Source organism: Pleurodeles waltl, chromosome 6 (genome assembly GCF_031143425.1).
Source record: "Pleurodeles waltl isolate 20211129_DDA chromosome 6, aPleWal1.hap1.20221129, whole genome shotgun sequence".
Taxonomy (NCBI): Eukaryota; Metazoa; Chordata; class Amphibia; order Caudata; family Salamandridae; genus Pleurodeles; species Pleurodeles waltl.
In genome coordinates, this window is record NC_090445.1 from 1215231900 (window position 1) to 1215255110 (window position 23211).

At 53.0% G+C, this 23211-nt stretch overlaps 1 protein-coding gene across 1 annotated transcript in view; it reads left to right on the top strand.

The window, feature by feature from the left end:
* SUPV3L1 (Suv3 like RNA helicase) overlaps positions 1-23211 on the top strand; it is a 1188002-nt gene that overhangs the window by 910002 nt on the left and 254789 nt on the right. Inside the window, exon 13 of the mRNA XM_069240523.1 lies at positions 1334-1510. Within this exon, the coding sequence (XP_069096624.1) occupies positions 1334-1510 (177 nt within the window). The remainder of the gene's footprint in view (positions 1-1333; positions 1511-23211) is intronic.

A 23211-nucleotide genomic window follows, 5' to 3' on the forward strand; every position in this document is an offset into this window, starting at 1 on the left:
CAGTTGGCAGATTCACCTCTAAAGCTTCTGCAGCTTTTTGAATCACACTGAACAAATGTGCTTCTTCTGAGGAAGCACCAAAGGGGTGAAAAGAGGAAAAGCCCAGCAGTATGGAACTGCATCATGACTCCAAATGGTCTTGGGTGGTGGAATCATTTCCTTGAGGAAAAAGATTCACCTTCCATTGGTTCTTTTTGTGTTTCTTGTGAAAAGGTCTCTTAGGAGATCGTTCCTTGTCAGGAAAAGGTGAACGCTTAAGCATGTCCTTGGGGGCTTTTTCCAGAAATAACTCCAGTTGCTGATTGCCTTTGGATGCATCAGAGAACATGATTCGTGGTCAGAGCCCGGGAAGCATATCCAGATATCATGTGAGTCTGACAAAGACACCTTATTGCAGCATCAACAACAAGGTTTAAACTGTGAGATTTTCAAAGGAGACATTTTACTTAGTGTCTAAAGCTGAGGAGATTTGTCGATGAATCACTGAGAGAGCTCAGACGAGGTGCAGGACTTGACTCCAATGCACAGGTTGACATTTAATATACTCCAGTGTTATGTCCCGTCGTCGGAGTGACGGCTCAACCTGCATGGTGCTCTTTGAGGGACACTCAAGAGCAAATGTTGTGGGTAAGGTTTTCTGAACAAGTCTGGAGCATGGAAGGATATTCATAAAATGAATCATCTGCTGGAAGATGTTTCCCTCCGAAATATTGCATAGTGGTACACATTGTTTTCTGTGCTTTAAAGGCCACTCTCTACATAGCATTTCTCTAGGCAATGCACAATTTGTTCATGCGAGTCTTCACAAGACTGGAATTTGCTTACACTGGGGATCAGTTTCATACGATGGATAATCTAGTGAATGTGACTTGAGGATACTGAACAAACGCTCATCATAGTAATTCCAGTACTCTGTAGTTTCCATAATATGACGATAACAAGCTGGCTTCTGGTTTGTTCATCCTCTTCACCTCTGACTTTCAGAATTGACATGTAATGCCTGTACGTGTGTTGTCAGGCATTGTAGCTATGATGATATATTTTGTCTTCATATATACAACATCCTAAATACTTGAAGTTCATAAAACTGCATACCACTCTAAAGTTATCATGTTCAGCTAACAGGTTTGTCATTTTTATTTGTGTTTGCATCACTTTCTACCTCGTTTAGCACATTGTCTGTTTGTTTACTTACACCTAGTGCTTATGTAAGTCCCACTTCATAATGAGATTGCATTGTCCCCTATGATGTATTGTTTTTTAGACGTTAATGCTTCAATAAGTTGTACAAATATTTTTTGATTCTTATGTATCATTTTAATTTTCTTTCTAGGATATTTTTGTGAGCCTTTCACAAGTAGATGGACATTACTTTGTCTGCAACATTGATGATTTTAAATTTGTAGCAGATATGATTCAGCACATTCCATTAAACCTAAGAGCAAGGTATGTGTTCTGCACAGCACCCATCAACAGAAAACAGCCTTTTGTCTGCACCTCGCTTTTAAAGGTAAGGTATGTGTTTAGCATATTGGTTAACATCCTCCAGGCGACATAACAGATTAATCCATTGTGATTTTGCCACAGTGCAGTGAAGGGATAGACATAAATGTATTTCATTTCTTGGTTATTTTATGTGAGAGACTCACTGCCATAGCAGGGGTGTAGGAAGTTGCCTCGGTATATGCTATCTCAAAGTGAGAGATAGTGTGCACAGAGTCCAAGGGTTCCCCTTGGAGGTTGATAGTGGCAAAATTTGATAATTCCAATGCTCTATTTTGTGGTAGTGTGGTTGAGCAGTAGGCTTATGAGAGGGTAGTCTTAAGCATTTGTTGTACACACACAGGCAATAAATGAGGAACACACACTCAAAGACTTAACTCCAGGCCAATAGTTTTTATATAGAAAACTATCCTTTCTTAATTTATTTTAGAACCACAAGATTCAAGTTTTTAAGTAAATACATAAAATGAAAGGTACTTCACAAAGGTAAGTAAGGAACTTTGAACTAGAGCAGTATCATACACAGTATAGGTTAAAATGGCAATAAGCTATTTTAAAAGTGGACACAGTGCAAAAATCAACACTTCCTGAGGGAGGTAAGTAAGATTAAGTTTCTGAAGTAAGTAAAGCACTTACAAGTTCAGTTTCCTGGGCACAGGCTGCCCACCGTTGGAGGTTCAAGGCAGCCCCAAAGTCACCGCACCAGCAACACAGTGCCGGTCAGGTGCAGAGGTCAAAGGAGGGCCCAAAACACATAGGCACCTGTGGAGCACAGGGGTGCTCCGGTTCCAGTCTGTTGGCAGGTAAGTACCTGCATCTTCAGAGGGCAGACTGGGGGGGGGTTTGTAGAGCACTGGGGGGGACACAAACAGGCACACAAAACACACCCTCAGCAGCACAGGGGCGGCCGGGTGCAGTGTGTTTAGCAGGCATCGGGTTTTCTGTAGAAATCAATGGAGGGACCCGGGGGTCACTCTGGCGATGGAGGCAGGGCACAGGGTGGCTTCTCGGGCCAGCCACCGACTGGGCTAGGGAGAGGGCCACCTGATGGTCACTCGTGCACTGGCGGTCAGTTCCCTTTGGGCCTGGGGGCTCCGGGTGCAGTGCTTGGTCCAGGCGTCGGGTTGTTTGTTCCAGGCAGTCCCGGTCAGGGGGAGCCTCTGGATCCTCTCTGCAGGCGTCGCTGTGGGGTTGCAGGGGGGGGGGTCATCTCAGGTTACTCACGAGGTTGCAGTCGCCTGGGAGTCCTCTCTGCAGTGTTGGTTCTCTGGAGCTTGAGCCGGGGGCGTCGGGTGCAGAGTGTGAAGTCTCACGCTTCCGGCGGGAAGAATGAGTTCTTTGGAAGTTGCAAAAAAATTGCAAAGTTGTTTCTGTTTTTGAACAGTGACGCTGTTCTCTGGAGTTTCTTGGTCCTTCAGGTTCAGGGCAGTCCTCTGAGTCATCAGAGGTCACTGGTCCCTGTCGGATGCGTTGCTGTGCAGGTATTTTGAGTCTGGAGACAGGCCGGTAGGTCTGGGGCCAAGTCAGTTGTCGTCTCCGTCATCTCTGCAGGGCTTTCAGGTCAGCAGTCCTTCTTCTTTGTATAGGTTGCAGGAATCTGATTTCCTGGCTTCTGGGTCGCCCCTAAATACAGAATTTTAGGGGTGTGTTTAGGTCAAGAGGGCAATAGCCAATGGCTACCGTCCTGGAGGGTGGCTGCACCCTCTTTGTGCCTCCTCCCTGAGGCGAGGGGGGCACATCCCTAACCCTATAGGGGGAATCCTCCAAGCTCAAGATGGAGGATTTCTAAAGGCATGGGTCACCTCAGCTCAGGGCACCTTAGGGGCAGTCCTGACTGGTGGGTGACTCCTCCTTGTTTTTCTCATTATCTCCTTCAGCTTTGCCTCCAAAAGTGGGGGCAGTGGCCAGAGAGGCGGGCATCTCCACTAGCTGGGATTCCCTGGGGTGCTGTACAAAAGGCATGAGCCTTTGAGGGCTCAACACCAGGTGTTAAAGTTGCTGCAGGGGGAGGTGAGAAGCACCTCCTCCCAGTACAGGCTTTGTTCGTGGCCACAGAGTGACAAAGGCACTTAGGGGGCATCTCTAAGATGCCCTGTTGGTGTATTTTACAATAAATCCCACAGTGGCATTCAGTGGGCATTTATTGTGCTTAGAAGTTTGATACCAAACTTCCCAGATTTCAGTGTAGCCATTATGGAGCTGTGGAGTTCGTATTTGACAAACTCCCAGACCATAAACTCTTTATGGCTATCCTGCATTTACAATGTCTAAGGTTTTGCTTAGACACTGTAGGGGCATATTGCTCATGCACCTATGCCCTCACCTGTGGTATAGTGCACCCAGCCTTAGAGCTGTAAGGCCTGCTGGAGGGGTGACATACCTATGCCACAGGCAGTGAGAGGTGCCATTGGCACCCTGAGGGGAGTGCCATGTCGACTTAGTCATTTTCTCCCCACCAGCACACACAAGCTGTGAGGCAGTGTGCATGTGCTGAGTGAGGGGTCCCCATGGTGGCATAAGACATGCTGCAGCCCTTAGAGACCTTCCCTGGCCACAGGGCCCTTGGTACCAGGGGTACCATTTACAAGGGACTTATCTGTGTGCCAGGGATGTGCCAATTGTGGGAACAAAGGTAAAGTTTAGGGAAAAAACACTGGTGCTGGGGCCTGGTTAGCAGGGTTCCAGCACACTTTCAGTCATAACTGGCATCAACAAAAGGCAAAAAGTCAGGGGGTAACCATGCCAAGGAAGGCATTTACTTAGAGAGACACATTAGTATGAGTAGACATTTCTCATCGCAGGTGTGTGACATAGTGATTAGAGCTTAAGCGTGCGTCACTGTAGAACTGCAACAACAGAAATTACAACATAAAAGACAAAAAATAAAAAATGAAACAAAAATGCATAACTTTACATTTGCAGAATTGAAAAATTGCCCCAAAGCAGAGGTGGGGAGGGCTGTTTGTGGGTTACAGTAACAGTCATAATCATCTCCTCCCTCCCCTCTTTTTACCTTTTAAGTGGCTGACAGCGTGTGGTGTGAAGCGGGTTCCATGTGGACATCCAATAGGTGGATACATGGATCCTGCTGTCTACCTTGATTTCTGTGGTCGTAGCCATTGTTACTAAGAAAGTGCTGTCAAACCTGGGATCCTTCTATTTCCAGACAAAGTTGTTTATGAACACTCGATCTCCAATCTGCACGGCTGGGAAGTCGACCTCAGCGGTGACTTCTCCTTTCCTCTAGTTGCCTGTTTGTAAATTAACTTTGCAGCCTCTGTTAATTCAGAGAGATAAACAGCCATTTTATCATTCAGAATTTCAGCTGTACTTTCTGCCTGCACCTTATGTCTGCTGGCAGGTATTTGCATGTTTATGATCCTTCGTGTCATTTTCTGATGGGGAGTCAAGTGGTGGTCAGAACTTGGTGTGTTTCTAAGAGAAAATAGTGCTAAACAATACTACAATTTTCTTGTGCAATGTGACGCATAATTTGTTTATCTAACTTTTCAGCAAGCCATTAAAGCACTTAACTATACCGTTACCCTGGGGACAGCAAACCAAAGATAGTTTGTCTTCTCCCCAGCATTGTTTTGAATTGTGTGACAATGGACTTGAAAAAGTGTGTGCCGTTAGTGGATTTTATTCCTTTGGGAATTCCCCAACGGGGGAATCACCTCACGAATCAGAAAAGTAGCAGCTGACTTGGCATCACAATGGTCACAGGAGCCTGCTTCAACCACAGGGAAAAAGGGAAAACCACAACTATGAGGTAGCGATAGTTGTTACATCGATCAATTATATCAATAAAATCTATATGAAGAACATTTAAGGGATCTTGTGGTCGTGGTATGGTGAAATTTATTACCTTCCATGTGGTATTTGGGTAGAATTGTTGGCAAATTGTACAAATTTACATAGTAAGCATATCGTACAGGTTGTGAATGAACCTATCTTGTAACTGCATAGGCAAGTGATCTCTTGGGATGTGAGCCAGTAAGTGCAATTGTTCAAGGGCTATTATGTGTAAAGTCAGAGGCATCACTAGCTTACCTGTTTGTCTGCAGATAAATCATCCCCATAACTATGGCACCATCTAGCCTCCCAAAATTGTTTCTTATGCAGTGGTGCAGCTTCTTTTAGTTCTCGAAGAAATAAACGTGCTGTCTCAGCACAATACGTTTTTCTTATATATTTCTATTTATTTAATTTCAAATAACATAGCGTGTGAAACAATGATTGGCACAGCAATTGTATACCTATAAGTTCCTCCCAATTCCACCCGACATCAAAAAAGCATCTGAGTATACAGTGCATATATAATCTGTAACCTCTCATAGGAACCACAACAGATGTACTCTATCCCTCCTGCTCTGCAGATTTCTGAACACTATTATGCTTTGGTGTAGACAATAGATGCATTGTCAAAGGAGCCCAGATATCCTTGGGACACAAAGGGGGTCATTCTGACCTTGGCGGTAAAAGGCCTATACCGCCGGTCAGAACTCTGCCATACTACCGCCGCGGCCACGGTAAACCGCCACGGCCATTCTGACCACCAACTGTGAATCCGCCAAAAAACCCGACATCCAAGGAAGGCCGCCTCATCAGCGGGCCGCGGAAAACTGGAGATGACCAAACCTCCACCGCCACGCCAACACAAACACGCCCATGCCATTCTGACCCACCAATCCACGCGGCGGTCTTTCAACCGCGGTATTCCATTGGCGGTTCACACCGCTGCGGTCAAAATACACACACAGCTCCAAAACACTGCCACATTGGGCAATTTGAAATACACACACCTGACACACATACCAACAACACTCCCACACATCCATACAACTATAAAACACACACCCACATCACCCACAAACCCCTACAACCGAAGATCAGAGACGAAGGAGAGAGAGACACATCACAGAATAGAGAGCTACATCACACAGAGGCACACTACACCATCACACACACCACATAGAAGCACAAAGCACCACACACCAACACACTCATCACCATATACACCACCCCACACCTCATCCACACCACCCCATGGCACCCCAAAGGCACCCACGCTTTTCGGACCAAGAACTCCGGGTCATGGTGGAGGAAATCATAAGAGTTGAACCCCAGCTCTTCGGCTCACAGGTGCAGCACACCACTATAGCCAGGAAGGCGGAGCTATGGCAGCGGATCGTGGACAGGGTCAACGCGGTGGGACAGCATCCCAGAAATCGAGACGACATCCGCAAACGCTGGAACGACTTAAGGGGAAAGGTGCGCTCGATGGTCTCGCGACACAACATCGCAGTGCAGAAGACTGGCGGGGGACCCCCACCCACTCCACCCGAATTCACAGCATGGGAGCAAGAGGTACTAAACATCCTGCATCCTGATGGCCTCGCTGGAGTACACGGAGGAATGGACTCTGGTAAGTACAATCTCAACTACTTCACCCCCCCCCCAGCATGCTAACCCCCAACCCCCCATCACACATCCTCCCTGAGAATGTCTCTCTAGCACAACCCACCCAACACCAACCCCTGCATGCCACCACAAACTATGGACACCCATCACCTAAGCATGACCACTGCACATACCCCCCCCCAAAACACCCCCACAACACCTCCCCCAAGGGAATGACAGCACTGGGGGACAAGGGCACCCATAAATGGCACGCAATAGCACACACAGAAACAATAACCATACTCTCTTACCCCATGCAGGACCCGAACGCCAACACACCGGCCAGGAGGGTCCAGAAATGTCCATCCCCCCCCCCGGAAGAGGCCCCCAGTGATGACAGCAGCTCTGTCGACCTGGAACCTGATGACCAGCCTGGACCATCGGGGACCTCTGGACAGTCGGTTCCCCACACACAGGCCACAGCAGACCCAACCCCCTCTGGGACCAACAGCACAGCTCCCACCCAGCGGGCCCGTGCCTCTGTCTCTAGGACAGGTCAATCAGCGGTGTGTCTGCCACTACAGGGCACCCAGGCTAACCCACCACCCCAACAACAACAGGGACCTGGGGGCAGTGGTAGTGGGCACACCGTCCAGGGGACAGAGGCCCAGGGAAACAGGGCAACTCGGAGGGCTGCTGTGCGACAGGGGGGGGGGGAGAGGCCCAGGGAACCCACTCTCCAAGAGGTCCTCACCACCATCATGGCAGCCTACCACCACTCCCAAGAGACGATGGCGACGGTACTGGCCAGGTTCCAGGAGATCCAGGCACAGCAGGAGGAACGCTACATGGGGTTCACCAATCAACTCACCAACATCTCTACCGCTATGGGGAGCATAGTCCAGGCCCTCAACCGGATAGAAGACACGTTGCGGGACCATGTGGCACCACACAGGGCCCCTGTCACTAGCCAGGAACAGCCTACCACCTCCGCCGGCGCTAGTGGACAGGAGGCCCCACCACAACGACAGGCCACCAGAACCCCACCTCCTGCTGAAGAACAACCACCCCGCAAGAGGAGCCTGAGATCAAAAAAATCGACAGAGTAGGATGTCAAGACCCCCGCCAGCATGAGATACCCCCTGAAGTCATCCCACTTTCCCACATTGCCACCCTGTCCAACCTTGAACTGCCCCTGCTCCATCCTTCCACAGGCATATGGACAATGCACCTGTGAGACTGAGAACTGGACTCTGCCATGGCCATTACTCCACCCCCACCCATCACCGTGTTTATATCATGTACCATTATCTAGCACAAAAAATAAATCACTCAATGCACTGAAATCAAACAGGAGTCAGGCTGTATTATTTACAAATGTATAACACATTACCGATCGATTATGTTCTGTTAACTTTGTGCTGAACACATACCGAGATCAATAAGCATTAGTCCATGGGCTAACCAAGCAGAAGTCACGCAGTGGGTCATACAGCACTGAAAAGGGAAGGGAAAATCAAACATCAGTTTAAAAGAACTGGGGGGTCATAGACAAAGTTGAGAAGCAGGAGGCTTTCAGGAAAAGTAAAATGGCGTGGGTGATTCTTACCTGTGTGCTACTGAAAATACTGTTGGATAACTGTGTCCCTGTTGTCTGTGTCGTCCTCTGAGTCTTCCTCCTCTTCACTCTCCGCAGGCTCCACAGCTGCTTCAACACCACCATCTGGACCATCCTCCTGCAGGAAAGGCACCTGACGTCGCAATGCCAGATTGTGAAGCATACAGCAGGCCACGATGATCTGGCACAACTTCTTTGGTGAGTACATCAGGGATCCCCCTGTCATATGCAGGCACCGAAACCTGGCCTTCAGGAGGCCAAAGGTCCTTTCTATGATCCTCCTAGTTCGCCCATGGGCCTCATTGTACCGTTCCTCAGCCCTGGTCCGGGGATTCCTCACTGGGGTCAATAGCCAAGGCAGGTTGGGGTAACCAGAGTCACCTATTAGCCACACACGTTGTCTCTGTAGCTGTTCCATCACATAAGGGATGCTGCTATTACGCATCACATACGTGTCATGCACTGACCCAGGGAACATGGCATTCACATGGGAGATGTACTGGTCAGCCAAACAGACCACCTGGACGTTCATAGAATGGTAACTTTTCCTGTTTCTGTACACCTGCTCATCGTCTTTTGGGGGGACTAAGGCTACATGGGTCCCATCAATGGCACCAATGATGTTGGGAATATGTCCAAGGGCATAAAAATCACCCTTCACAGTGGCCAAATCAACCTCCTCAGGGAATATAATGTAACTCTGCATGTGTTTCGTCAGGGCAGACAACACTCTAGACAAAACTTTTGAAAACATAGGCTGAGACATTCCAGATGACATGGCCACTGTTGTCTGGAATGAGCCACTTGCAAGAAAATGGAGGACTGACAGAACCTGCACCAGAGGGGGAATTCCTGTGGGTTGGCGGATGGGGGACATCAGGGCTGGCTCCAGCTGGGCACACAGTTCATGGATAGTGGCACGGTCAAGTCGGTATCGTAGTATGATGTGGCGTTCTTCCATTGTCGACAGGTCCACCAGCGGTCGGTACACGTGAGGATTCATCCTTCTCCTCGCAAGTCCCAGCGGACGGTGCCTAGGAATGACAACATGGAGCACAGAGTCAAGCCAATCACTGGTACGTTCACCACAGCTTGCATAGCACACGGTTATCTATGTTTTGAAAGGTGTGTATGTGTGGCAATGCAAGGCCTAGGCCTGTGTGTCGCAGTAGAAATTATGCCATGTGGCCCCCCCCTTGAAATGGCGGCTGCCTGACCTGTGAAGTGGGACAATGGGATGTGAGGTCAATGCGCTGGCGGAGCACACCGTGGCGGTAGGCGGTCGAAGACCGCTACACGGAGCCGCATTGGTTAACATTGAAGCCTATGGGTTTCAGGAGCCAATGACGAGGTGCGCCGGCGGTAGCGGTACGCACCGCCGCGGTACGCACCGCCGCGGGCGTGACCGCCATTTTCTATCTGCCTAATCACTCGAGACCTGATCATCCACAGGAGAGGACCTATACTGCAAGTGCTGCTGTGACCTCGGTCTGGAAGTGACAATGGCTGCTGCGACTGGGGAAAGGGCCCCTGCCTTCACGTCTGAAGAGTTGGAGAAGCTCGTGGATGGGGTCCTCCCCCAGTATGCGTTACTCTACGGTCCTCCAGACCAACAGGTAAGTACACCGGGTGCACATGGAATGGGCGATGCCTGTGTGGAGTGGGGTGGATGTAAGTTGGTGGGGTGGGGGGCGAATGAGGAGTGCAACGCACGACAGATGAGAGCATGTGCCATATGGCAAGGTTGGGGAGGGGGGGCCAATCACATCTAACATGCAGTAAGTTGATGAATGTTTACTTCCCACCCTGTACATGTCACATAGGTCAGCGCCCATCAGAAAGTCGAGATTTGGCGTGCCATCGCCAAGGAAGTCCGGGCCCTGGGGGTCCACGTCAGACGGGGCACCCACTGCCGCAAGAGGTGGGAGGACATCCGCTGCGGAACCAGGAAGACCGCCGAGTCACTGCTGGGGATGGCCTCCCAACCTAGGAGGGGTGCCAGTCGTACCCTGACCCCCCTGATGTCCCGGATCCTGGCGGTGGCCTACCCTGATTTGGATGGGCGCTTGAGAGCATCACAGCAGACACAAGGGGGTGAGTATCAGCACATTCTGCTATCTTTCTGCACAGTGGAGGCGTCTGGGTGGGGGAGGAGGGTTGTGGGTGACATTAGGCCAGGGCGCTTTCTGTAGTGTAGTCCTCTCCCTTAGGCATGGCCCTGTGCTCCCGGCCCCCACCTCTGTAGGGTGACAAGTACAGCTATTGATGGTCCAGCCTCACACATCTGCGCGTTTGTCCTCTCTTGACCTGTTGTCTTAGTCAGAAGTACTGAGTAGTGTACCCCGAATGCGCGGCTTGGTGCATGAGGCTCCTGTGTCTGTCCTCTCCGCCAACGGTGTTGACATTGCATGCACTCAACCTGGTCTTCTTTTTTCTCCCCCCACCCTTCTTCTTCATCTTCTTGTGCATGTGTGCATTAGCATCATCAGGCGGAGGAGATTTGGCATTGGAGCACGAGGGAGCTGCAAGTCACAAGGCCCCGGTGGGCCCAGGAACAGACACCGAGGGCACCAGTGATCCGGAGGGCGAGGGGAACACCACAACGGGGACCGGTGGTGAGAGCAGCGACACAGACACGTCCTCGGATGGGTGCTCCCTAGCGGTGGCAGAAACATCCGGGCCCCCCGCCTCTACAGGTACAGCCGCCACCCAGCGCACCAGCCCCGCCCTCCCTTCAGCCCCTCAGCATACGCTCCGTGCCCGCTCGCCCAGGAAGGCGAGCGTCTCCTTCGCCCCAGGCACCTCAGCCCCTGCCACCCCTGCTGCCCTCAGTGCGGAGCTCATTGACCTTGTGAGGACGCTCATTGTTGGGCAGACTACCCTTTTGAATGCCATCCAGGGGGTAGAAAGGGAGGTGCATCGGAGCAATGCCTACCTGGAGGGCATTCATTCGGGTCAGGCTGCCCATCAACGATCGTTCACTGCTCTGGCCTCAGCACTGACGACAGCCATTGTCCCTGTTTCCAGCCTCCCTCTTCTGACTGCCTCCAGCCTGTCTCTGTCTCCTGTTCCTCAGCCTATCCCATCCACACCATCTGACCAGCCTGCACACACCTCAACACCCAAGGGCAGCTCATCCAGACACAAGCACCACAGATCCCACAAACACTCACCCAAGCAACACCCAGATGCAGACATTCCAACAGTCACTGCCACCCCTGTGTCCCCCTCCTCCTCGTCTCCCTCCTCCCTCTCTGTGACGTCTACACTCACACCTGTATGCACACCAACATCAGCCAGTGCTTCCATCACCACCACACCCTCCTGTACAGTCCGCACGTGTGCAGTCACCACCCCCACTGCCATTTACACGTCCCCTGTATCCTCTCCCACTGTGTCTGTCACCCCCTATTCCAAGACACACAAACGCAGGCAGCCACCCACCCAACAGCCATCCACCTCACGACAGCCTACAGCACCAGCACCTTCACCCAATGACAGCACACCTGACTCTCCTACAACCACATCCTCTTCCTCCACTCCCATCACCACTTCTCCTACCCTTTACATTGGCCCTAAAAAACTATTCCTGGCTAATCTTGACCTCTTTCCCTCCGATGACCTACCCCCTCCATCTGCAAAGAGTCCCAAGAGCACCACAGCCACCACCAGCCCAGCTTCGGGTGTCACTGTTGTGCATGGGTTCTGGAGTCCACCCTTTGCCAGCAGTGACACCTCAATCAGCAGCAAGGACACATCCAGCCCCCCCCGGCAAGAGGACCAGGAAACACAAGGGCCGCCGTGCGAGGACTGACACGGCTGCCCCCAAGGAGCAAAGTTCGCCCACTTCACCAGCCACATCATCTAGGGGAGGCAAGGGCCCGAGAGCCCCATCTAAGGAGCGTAAGGGCAGCAGGGCGGAGAAGTCAGGCAGCAGGAGCGCGGAGCAGGTGGGCCCCACATGCCACATCCCAGCTGGAAAGGAGGACACCAAAGGGCCCAGGACTCCGTCCCCGAAGGGTCCAGAAGCATCACGGTCGGAGGGCGACTGAGCAGGGAGTCCAGGCCAGGTCTGGCTCCCTTGACCTACTGGATGTGCACCGCTGAACAGGGCCCGCCGTGCAGAAGAGCACCGCTGAACAGGGCCCGCCGTGCAGAAGAGCACCGCTGAACAGGGCCCGCCGTGCAGAAGAGCACCGCTGAACAGGGCCCGCCGTGCAGAAGAGCACCGCTGAACAGGGCCCGCCGTGCAGAAGAGCACCGCTGAACAGGGCCCGCCGTGCAGAAGAGCACCGCTGAACAGGGCCCGCCGTGCAGAAGAGCACCGCTGAACAGGGCCCGCCGTGCAGAAGAGCACCGCTGAACAGGGCCCGCCGTGCAGAAGAGGACCGCTGAACAGGGCCCGCCGTGCAGAAGAGGACCGCTGAACAGGGCCCGCCGTGCAGAAGAGGACCGCTGAACAGGGCCCGCCGTGCAGAAGAGGACCGCTGAACAGGGCCCGCCGTGCAGAAGAGCACCGCTGAACAGGGCCCGCCGTGCAGAAGAGGACCGCTCTGCTGGGCCCCGCCGTGAAGATAGGCACCGCTGAACAGGGCCCGCCGTGCAGAAGAGCACCGCTGAACAGGGCCCGCCGTGCAGAAGAGGACCGCTCCGCTGGGCCCCGCCGTCTCAAGCACCGCTCCGCTTGGCACCGCCGTCTCAAGCACCGCTCCGCTGGGCCCCGCCGTCTCAAGCACCGCTCCGCTGGGCCCCGCCGTCTCAAGCACCGCTCCGCTGGGCCCTTCCTGTCAAGCACCGCTCCGCTGGGCCCTGCCGTCCAAGCACCGCTCCGCTGGGCCCTGCCGTCTCAAGCACCGCTCCGCTGGGCCCTGCCGTCTCAAGCACCGCTCCGCTGGGCCCTGCCGTCTCAAGCACCGCTCCGCTGGGCCCTGCCGTCTCAAGCACCGCTCCGCTGGGCCCTGCCGTCTCAAGCACCGCTCTGCTGGGCCCTGCCGTCTCAAGCACCGCTCTGCTGGGCCCTGCCGTCTCAAGCACCGCTCCGCTGGGCCCTGCCGGTCAAGCACCGCTCCGCTGGGCCCCGCCGTCTCAAGCACCACTCCGCTGGGCCCCGCCGTCTCAAGCACCGCTCCGCTGGGCCCTTCCTGTCAAGCACCGCTCCGCTGGGCCCCGCCGTCTCAAGCACCGCTCCGCTGGGCCCCGCCGTCTCAAGCACCGCTCCGCTGGGCCCTTCCTCTCAAGCACCGCTCCGCTGGGCCCCGCCGTCTCAAGCACCGCTCCGCTGGGCCCTTCCTGTCAAGCACCGCTCCGCTGGGCCCCGCCGTCCAAGCACCGCTCCGCTGGGCCCCGCCGTCTGAAGCACCGCTCCGCTGAGCCCTTCCTCTCAAGCACCGCTCCGCTGGGCCCTTCCTGTCAAGCACCGCTCCGCTGGGCCCTTCCTGTCAAGCACCGCTCCGCTGGGCCCTGCCGTCTCAAGCACCGCTCCGCTGGGCCCTGCCGTCTCAAGCACCGCTCCGCTGGGCCCTGCCGTCTCAAGCACCGCTCCGCTGGGCCCTGCCGTCTCAAGCACCGCTCCGCTGGGCCCTTCCTGTCAAGCACTGCTCCGCTGGGCCCCGCCGTCTCAAGCACCGCTCCGCTGGGCCCTTCCTGTCAAGCACCGCTCCGCTGGGCCCTTCCTGTCAAGCACCGCTCCGCTGGGCCCTTCCTCTCAAGCACCGCTCCGCTGGGCCCTTCCTCTCAAGCACCGCTCCGCTGGGCCCCGCCGTCTCAAGCACCGCTCCGCTGGGCCCTTCCTGTCAAGCACCGCTCCGCTGGGCCCTTCCTGTCAAGCACCGCTCCGCTGGGCCCCGCCGTCCAAGCACCGCTCCGCTGGGCCCCGCCGTCTCAAGCACCGCTCCGCTGGGCCCTTCCTCTCAAGCACCGCTCCGCTGGGCCCCGCCGTCTCAAGCACCGCTCCGCTGGGCCCTTCCTGTCAAGCACCGCTCCGCTGGGCCCCGCCGTCCAAGCACCGCTCCGCTGGGCCCCGCCGTCTCAAGCACCGCTCCGCTGGGCCCTTCCTGTCAAGCACCGCTCCGCTGGGCCCCGCCGTCTCAAGCACCGCTCCGCTGGGCCCTTCCTGTCAAGCACCGCTCCGCTGGGCCCCGCCGTCTCAAGCACCGCTCCGCTGGGCCCCGCCGTCTCAAGCACCGCTCCGCTGGGCCCCGCCGTCTCAAGCACCGCTCCGCTGGGCCCCGCCGTCTCAAGCACCGCTCCGCTGGGCACCGCCGTCTCAAGCACCGCTCCGCTGGGCCCTTCCTCTCAAGCACCGCTCTGCTGGGCCCCGCCGTCTCAAGCACCGCTCTGCTGGGCCCCGCCGTCTCAAGCACCGCTCTGCTGGGCCCCGCCGTCTCAAGCACCGCTCCGCTGGGCCCTTCCTCTCAAGCACCGCTCCGCTGGGCCCCGCCGTCTCAAGCACCGCTCCGCTGGGCCCTTCCTGTCAAGCACCGCTCCGCTGGGCCCCGCCGTCCAAGCACCGCTCCGCTGGGCCCCGCCGTCTCAAGCACCGCTCCGCTGGGCCCTTCCTCTCAAGCACCGCTCCGCTGGGCCCCGCCGTCTCAAGCACCGCTCCGCTGGGCCCTTCCTGTCAAGCACCGCTCCGCTGGGCCCCGCCGTCCAAGCACCGCTCCGCTGGGCCCCGCCGTCTCAAGCACCGCTCCGCTGGGCCCTTCCTGTCAAGCACCGCTCCGCTGGGCCCCGCCGTCTCAAGCACCGCTCCGCTGGGCCCTTCCTGTCAAGCACCGCTCCGCTGGGCCCCGCCGTCTCAAGCACCGCTCCGCTGGGCCCCGCCGTCTCAAGCACCGCTCCGCTGGGCCCCGCCGTCTCAAGCACCGCTCCGCTGGGCACCGCCGTCTCAAGCACCGCTCCGCTGGGCCCTTCCTCTCAAGCACCGCTCTGCTGGGCCCCGCCGTCTCAAGCACCGCTCTGCTGGGCCCCGCCGTCTCAAGCACCGCTCTGCTGGGCCCCGCCGTCTCAAGCACCGCTCTGCTGGGCCCCGCCGTCTCAAGCACCGCTCCGCTGGGCCCCGCCGTCTCAAGCACCGCTCCGCTGGGCACCGCCGTCTCAAGCACCGCTCCGCTGGGCCCTTCCTCTCAAGCACTGTTTATGGTTCACTGTGCCCACCATGCCTCCTCCTTGAGCAGTGGAGACTGTCATCCACCAGATGGACTGTGGCTTTGCACTCCCCAGGATGGTACAGTGGGCAACCCACCCACTGTAGAGACTTGAGAGACTGTGGCTTTGCACTCCCCAGGATGGTGAAGTGGGCAACCCACCCACTGTAGAGACTTGAGAGACTGTGGCTTTGCACTCCCCAGGATGGTGAAGTGGGCAACCCACCCACTGTAGAGAATTGAGAGACTGTGGCTTTGCACTCCCCAGGATACATCAATGGGCATGGTGGCCCCTTCGTGGATCTGGCGTCGTGGACTCATGTGGCTGTGGTGCCTCCCCCTTCCCTTCCCCCTGAGGTGCCTGTAGTTTTTTCATCAGATGCCCCTGCAGTGTTCTCTCCAAAGGACTCAGGTCTCCTGTGTGGGCTTTGCCCTTGTGTCGCTACACTGTAGCCCACGGACTGTTCCATTTAACTTTCATGTACAGGACTAATTGCCTCGGTTCTCCATGGCAGTGTATATAGTATCATTTTGTTATGGATATTTTGCATAGTTGACCGCTCCATATCAGTCTATTTTTTATATAAAATTTTCGTCCCAATTTATTTCTGTCTTTGCATTCTTAAGGGGGGTTTGGGTGGTGTCACTGTGCATTGTTGCTCTGCATTAGTGTGTACATAGTTTGGGGGGGTGGGGGTCGCATATGTGTGTGCCGTAAGCTTCACTCCTCCCCCCTCCCGTGTGTCGTAGGTGCAGTACTCACCGTTGTCGTCTGCGCCGGAGTTCGTACTCGTGGTAGATGAGAAGGTAGACGAGAGCAGGTAGGATGTTTAATTCGGGTTCCATGCTGTCCTCCTTCCTCGTGGAGTGTGTTTTGGTGCGCGTTTTCCCGTTCGTAGTCTGTTTCCGCCGTGTTTTTATCGGCGGGGCTTCCGCCCCGGAAAAGGTGGCGGATTGGTGAGTTGTGATACTGTGGGCGGTACATTGTCTGCCGCCTGCCTGTTGGCGGTGACCGCCACGCTGTTTGTCTGCACCGCCGCGGCAGTCGGAGTGTTAATGTGGCGGGCTGTGTTGGCGGTTCCCGCCAGGGTCAGAATTCCATTTTTTCAACCGCCGGCCTGTTGGCGGGTTGGCCGCCGCTTTATCACCGACTGCCAGGGTTAGAATCACCCCCAAAGTGTGTGGCAGTTTTTCAGCATATAGCTCCACTTGTGTCCTGCAATACACCATGTCCTTCAGGCAAGGGGGTTTTGGTAGGTTTGGGTTTACTGCCCCAATGTACCGCTACTCTCCTCTTTGCTAACAGCAAAGCCACTGATATGAACTTGCAGTTATATTGTTGCAAATTGCAAAGTAGCCCCAAAAGGCAGACCGCAGTTTCACACTGCACCACTTTCCCCACAATGTCCGTTAATGCAGCAGTGACTTGAGCCCAAAATTCCCTGGCTGGTCATCAGTTTCATGCCAGATGCATGAACCCTGCCTGAATATCACCACATCTCACACACTTTGCGTAGTTGCGCACTCCAAGTTTAAACAGTTTAACCGGAGTGTGGTATAAATGATTTCGAAATTTGAAATGAATAAAACATACATTAGAATTAGAGGTCAGTGTGTGTGTAATTGCTCACAGCAGAATTTTCAGTCTGTCTTCTAGAGGATGGTGACGTTGCGTTCCATCGTTCTAGGGCTTTACCTGTAGTTAACAGCTTATCGTCTTGCACAATATTACACAATCTAGTAATTAAATTACCTCTCATGGAGCTAGAAAGGAGTACCTGCAGTCCAGTCAGGGTCGGGGTGCGTTTGGAAATTGAGGGTTAAGGGCTCACAGGGCTGCACCAAACCGATGGCACAGAAACATTACTGAACAGGGCTGTTCAGGTGGGTATGTGAGGTTGGTCAGAGGCACAGAAGCATCATTGGAATATACTGCTTCCATATTCTTGAGGCCTATTTGAGTGAGGATGTGAAGGGCTTTCTCTTCTTGCGTAACTGATATATCTGGATAATGTTGGAGTGGTAGGGCCGGTACATATAATGGGTGTTTCGCCACTAGTGCTCCCAGGCCGTGGTTGTGGCATGAATAGTATTTATTTCACCACGAGAGATATTGCATCTTTTCTGCGTTTTAATAGCTGAAAACGGCACAGGATATGTGCCATTCTGTTCTATTGTCAGATGTGGTATAAAATCATGAGGCGTACACTGGGCAAAGTGTGCCTGCGCATAGAAATCTGGTGCATTAAACCCACCCTTTGCATATGGGAGTGTCAGTATGTCCCACCCAATACAAGGGTGTTTATGAACCCATGCCATTGCAATCAATAAGGATCTCAATAACTGAAAGAAGTATGCTAGCAGGACAATGGGTACATTAATAAATAAATAGAGGAATTTAGGTAACATCGCCTTTTTGAGTATGGCTATTCTGTCTGCTAAGGATAAAGGTAATGTCTTCCATCTAGTAACCTGATCATCCAATTTGTAAATCACTCTGCCATAATTCCATAATCTGATCAAATTACCTGGTCAGGGTCTCTGTGTAGCCACATCCCTAGATATTTGACATGGTCAGTAGCCCACTGCAGTGGGTACTCAAGCGCACATGGAATGGTATCAGCGGTGAGTGGAAATATAATGGATTTGCCCCAATTAATACTCAATCCAGAGTAATATTCAAATGTAATTTATTTCCTGATTACCAGGGCAAGGTGGGCTGGGGTCCCCTATACAAAGTACCATATCATCTGCATATAGTGAGACGCTTAACCTCAGCTACTGTAATAAGGCTGGATTAGATATTCCCTCTGTTTAGCCGACAACCATGCCAAAGCCACATCATCCAAGTAAGCATGAACCTCAGCCGCTGTATCTGCCGGTCGAGTGCCATAATTCTTTTGTAGAAGCGCCTAAAGGTTGCCAGAATTTCTGGCTATCATAGTGCTCTTGCATGTCTACGTCCACTATCTTGTTAATGTTTGCAGTACCCTTCGGCGTTCTCAATTTACCAGCCAGACTACAGCTGGGCCTCCCTCATCATATGCCCTCGCCACAAGTCTCTTGGAGAGGAACTGGGCCTTCTGCCCTGCTAATTAAAAAAAATCTGAAAAGAGCTTCCTAATCTCTGCCACACCTGCCAGCCTGGGGCTAAATTCATACTCTCGCTCTAAGGATTGCAATGTTTTTTTCGGTGGCGTATAATTTGTTGTGTATATCTTTTAGGACAATTGGCTGGGCACGCAAGCTTGTACCCCAAATCATCACCTTAAACTATAGTGTGCCCTTCACCGTCTACAGTCCGCGTGTTGTGCTCACAATATTCCTTGATCGCTTGGCAAATGTTTTCTTTGAACATAGCATCCAGCAGCATAGCAGGATGGAATTGCCACACAAAGGGCGGAGAGGTGAACGTCGGAAATTCTAGACTTAGGAGTACCATGAGTGGTTGGAAAGCGTCTTGGGTTAATGATCACCTATAGCTACCCACGGGCTGCTTTCCTCCGAAACCAACCAGTAGTCTAATCTAGGCCACGTCCCATGAACCGAGGCTACGAAGGTCCCCTCCCTTTGATCCGGATGCCATAAACTCCAAGCATTCACCAGCCCATAGTCTATTCACTCTATTATGACTTGTGCAACCTGTTTACCATGCCAGGTAGATGTCGCCGATCTATCCATTTGAGGATCTAAGTATGCATTTAAATCACCTCCCCAGAGCACCACGGAGGGAGACAAAGTATGTAAAAACCATTAATCAATCCTGACACTGCTTTCATGCTGGTAACCAGCATGAAAGCCGCGTTGGGATTAGTGGGAGAGGACTCTCAACGCTCATAAGAGAGCTGGGTTAGAGAAGTTTAAAGTGCGCGCGTCAGGCTGGCCATCGAAAGACAGACGGCCAAAGGGACATGTGTACTTTAAGCAAGTGCACAGCTCCCTGATGCCACTCGGCTTAGGACGGGGTAGTGAAAAATAAAATGCTAATAAAGAAAGTTTATTACCATTTTATTTTTCAGTTTTTTCAGCATTTATTTTAGAGGGCCGACGCTCCTCTATTCATGTGGAGAGGCCACCCTGATCTTACTCATCAGAAAGTCTATCGCCTTCGGTGGGGAGAGCTACTTAATGTAGTCTTTAGCTGCTTTGGGCATTGTAAAGATTCACTGCACCCCCTTGTAATCCACACACAGCCTTGCTGGGTAGAGCTTGGCCTATGAGATGGATGCCTTCTGTAACTGCTTTTTACTGGTTGAAATTCATGTTCCATCGCCTGTACTCCATTGTGAAATCAGGATAGAAGGCTATCTGATTCCCTTGATAGTCGGTGTCTTGTTTCTCCCTTGCCATTCGGACGATTGTGTAGTGACCACAATAGTTTAGCAGTTTCACTATGATGGGGCAAGGAGCCCTCCCTTGGTAGTTGGTGTCTTCTTTCTCTCTTGCCATTCAGAGGATTGCGTTGTGTTCATGATAGTTGAGCAGTTTCACCATGATGAGGTGAGGCAGCACCTCAGGAGGCGGCCTCGCCATCAATGATCTATGTGCTTGCTCCACGAGCATTTATGTAGAGAGATTTTCAGCACTAGATATCACAGTCAGCATCATCTCATAGTATATTTCCAGCTTCCTCGTGCTGGTGAATTGTGATGCACCAGTTATTTTTGTTCAAATCCGCCTCTAGGTCTTCATATTTTTACTTGGATAAGTGCCTAAGACCTGTTCCATATTCAGACATTTTGTGGTGACAGAGCGTAAGTCATGTTCTGCCGTCCCGAGCCTCTGCTCTGCGTCAGTGATTCTCAACGCTTGTTTGTTCAACTTGGTTGACATATCATCAGTGTAGAGGTTTAGGCTGTCAATTTTACTGTTTATGGATTGACTGCTTCTCTGCATTGTCAGAGGAGTCAACACCAGTCTGGACATGTCATGCAAGCCTGAAGGCTATTTGTGGACGGGGATGGAGTCCTGCACCTGTTTAGTGGTGTGTCTGGTTTCAAAATTGAGGCGTGACTGATTTCTGTCAATCTTCTCCATTTCCCTCTGTGGCACCTCAGCAGTAGCCAAAAGTTTGTCTGATGGGCACTGCGTCGTATGCTGCGTATATTCTACGAGGTTCCAACTAATCCTTTATCAGTGGATGTCTCTACAGTCTCTGGGCTGCTTTCAACCGCTAAGGGGGATAAGTGATTCAAAAGTACAGCAGTAGGCCTCAAATTGACACGTCACCACAACACAATAACAAGCACCTCACAGCTACTTCTGCCAGTATTCATTTGTAAACGCTGCTTCACATAGCACAGGAGAGGGTGTCTGCATATAAAAGATAGTTGGCGGCTAGCCGAGTACCCCAAATATTATGGACAATGTCAGCTGCGCTATTACGTCTCTTTGCAGCCATCCATTGCCATGTTTACCCGAAATGTGTTGTCACCTTGTGCACCCAGGCGGCTAGTGGATTTCATCAGGGGGCACCCACCTGCTATAGTGAACAAGGGGCCCCTCACTGTCACAGAACAGCCACTCCCAATCTCTCAAAACCTCCACATTGTCTGTAGGTGGGTCCCGCACTATCCCTCTGTGCCTGTCCCGCGTTGGCTATGCCCAGTATTGATTCACACTGCGCTGCATGCACTTCGAACCAATCAGCGCCGTCATGGGCCTCTCGGATGCAGCAGCCCGTTGGGGTGGGCCCGCACCATCGCGCATTCAACCAACACCCCTCTGTCACAGAAGCATAGTGGTCTCCAGGCCCACCAGAATCTACCTCACGCAGACTACAGGGTCTCCGTACCTCAAATATTCACCTGCCGGTGTCTTCAATTAATCTCCGTTCCTTTCTGTTCAGCTCCTGGGCAGCAACCTTTAGCTATCAGCCCCACCTAGAGGTCTCTCTCCTATCACCCAGTAGAGCGGAGTCACTCTCACCCAGCAGCAGGTAGGCCGCCGCTCCACCCAGTTTCCCCGGGCAGCCACCAGTCCAGCGCGTGATGGGGCTCAGCTCAGGGTGTTTGCCTCTCAGGCCTCCTGGCTCAGCTCTTCCAATCGATGAAGGGGACAGTTCTTTTGTGTTAAACGGGCCCGCTGCAATCGTTTGCCCCAGCTGTCCACCGTGCATCTCCCAAGGTCTTCTCTGCACCGCGGTCACCTCACTCTCAACACGCCACTGCCTGCGTGCCAGAAGTTCCGGCCCATCAGTCCCGCTGAACAAGTCCACCAAGGCGCCTCAAAGAGGCATTCAGGTTGTTTTACTGTCTGCTTCTTTTACAGTCCGACTTACTGTGGTTAGAGTGCAGGATGGCCGGAAAAATGGCAGATTTTCACGCCCGGCTGGAAGAGCTGCACTAAAGTGCATCCATCTTGCTGTTGGCTCTCAGGCGCCCCTCTCAGCATAATGAGGTGTAGTAATATCTGTGGTACTGTTTGACTCATGCTCATGTGGTGAGACGTCCTGTGCCACTTAGACTGGGATATATTGTGAACCTGATGGTACCTAGCTGTGCCTAGTTGCGCCTTTAACTGCCCAGTCTGCTAATGCATTCCCCCATGAGCCAAAGTCCTATCCATTTGTGTGCACCGTACACTTCACATCTGCCACTTCACATCTGCCACTGCTTGTAATAGGGCAAGTGCCTCTATTAAGGCCTCTAAGAAATTCCTTCCGTCTGTCTTGAGGACACCCCTTCTGCTCCATCTCATGATCCTTGAATGTACTGTAGTGGTTACATAAGCCGAATCCGAATAGACCATAATAACTTTTCTTATTCCTTACTCAAGGATCTGTCAACAAAATATACAATACTGCCAGAAATGGGATCCTCTGTTGCTTCGCTGGATTCGTTAAGCTTCATAATGGCTTCACTGAATACTGGGAAGTTTAGTATCAAACTTCTCAGCTCAATAAACACACACTGATGCCAGTGTTGGATTTATTGAAAAATGCACCTGGAGGGCATCTTAGAGAAGTCCCCTGTATGTTAGCCAAACTGCTAGTGCAGGACTGACCAGTCTGTGCCAGTCTGCCACTATCAGACGAGTTTCTTACCACACAGGGTGAGAGCCTTTGTGTACACGGTGGCCAGAAACCAAGCATTTCCTGGTTGGAGGTGCTTCGCAATCCTCCATCTTAGTTTGGAGGGCAGGGACCAATAGGGTTATGCCTGTGTCTCCTCCCCAAAGGGAGTGGACACAAAAAGGGTGTATCCACCCTCAGGAACAGTAGTCATTGGCTACTGCCCTCTGACCCCTGTAACACCCCTAAATCCAGAATTTAAGGGTTCCCCTGAACCTAGATTTCTGGCGACCTCACAAGAAGACCTGCTAAGCTGAACCCCAGCAGAGAAGAGGCAAAATGACTTGGCCCCAGAAAAGCATTGGGAGCCCGACGCTGTGTTTCCACCCGGCTGCCCCTGCGCTGCTGAGGGTGTGTGTTTGGTGCTGACCTGTGGTCACCCGGTGCTCCTCTAAACCCCCAGGTCTGCCCTCCGAAGACCCGGGTACTTACCTGCAAGCAGGCCTCATTCCAAGTGCCCCTGCCTCCAT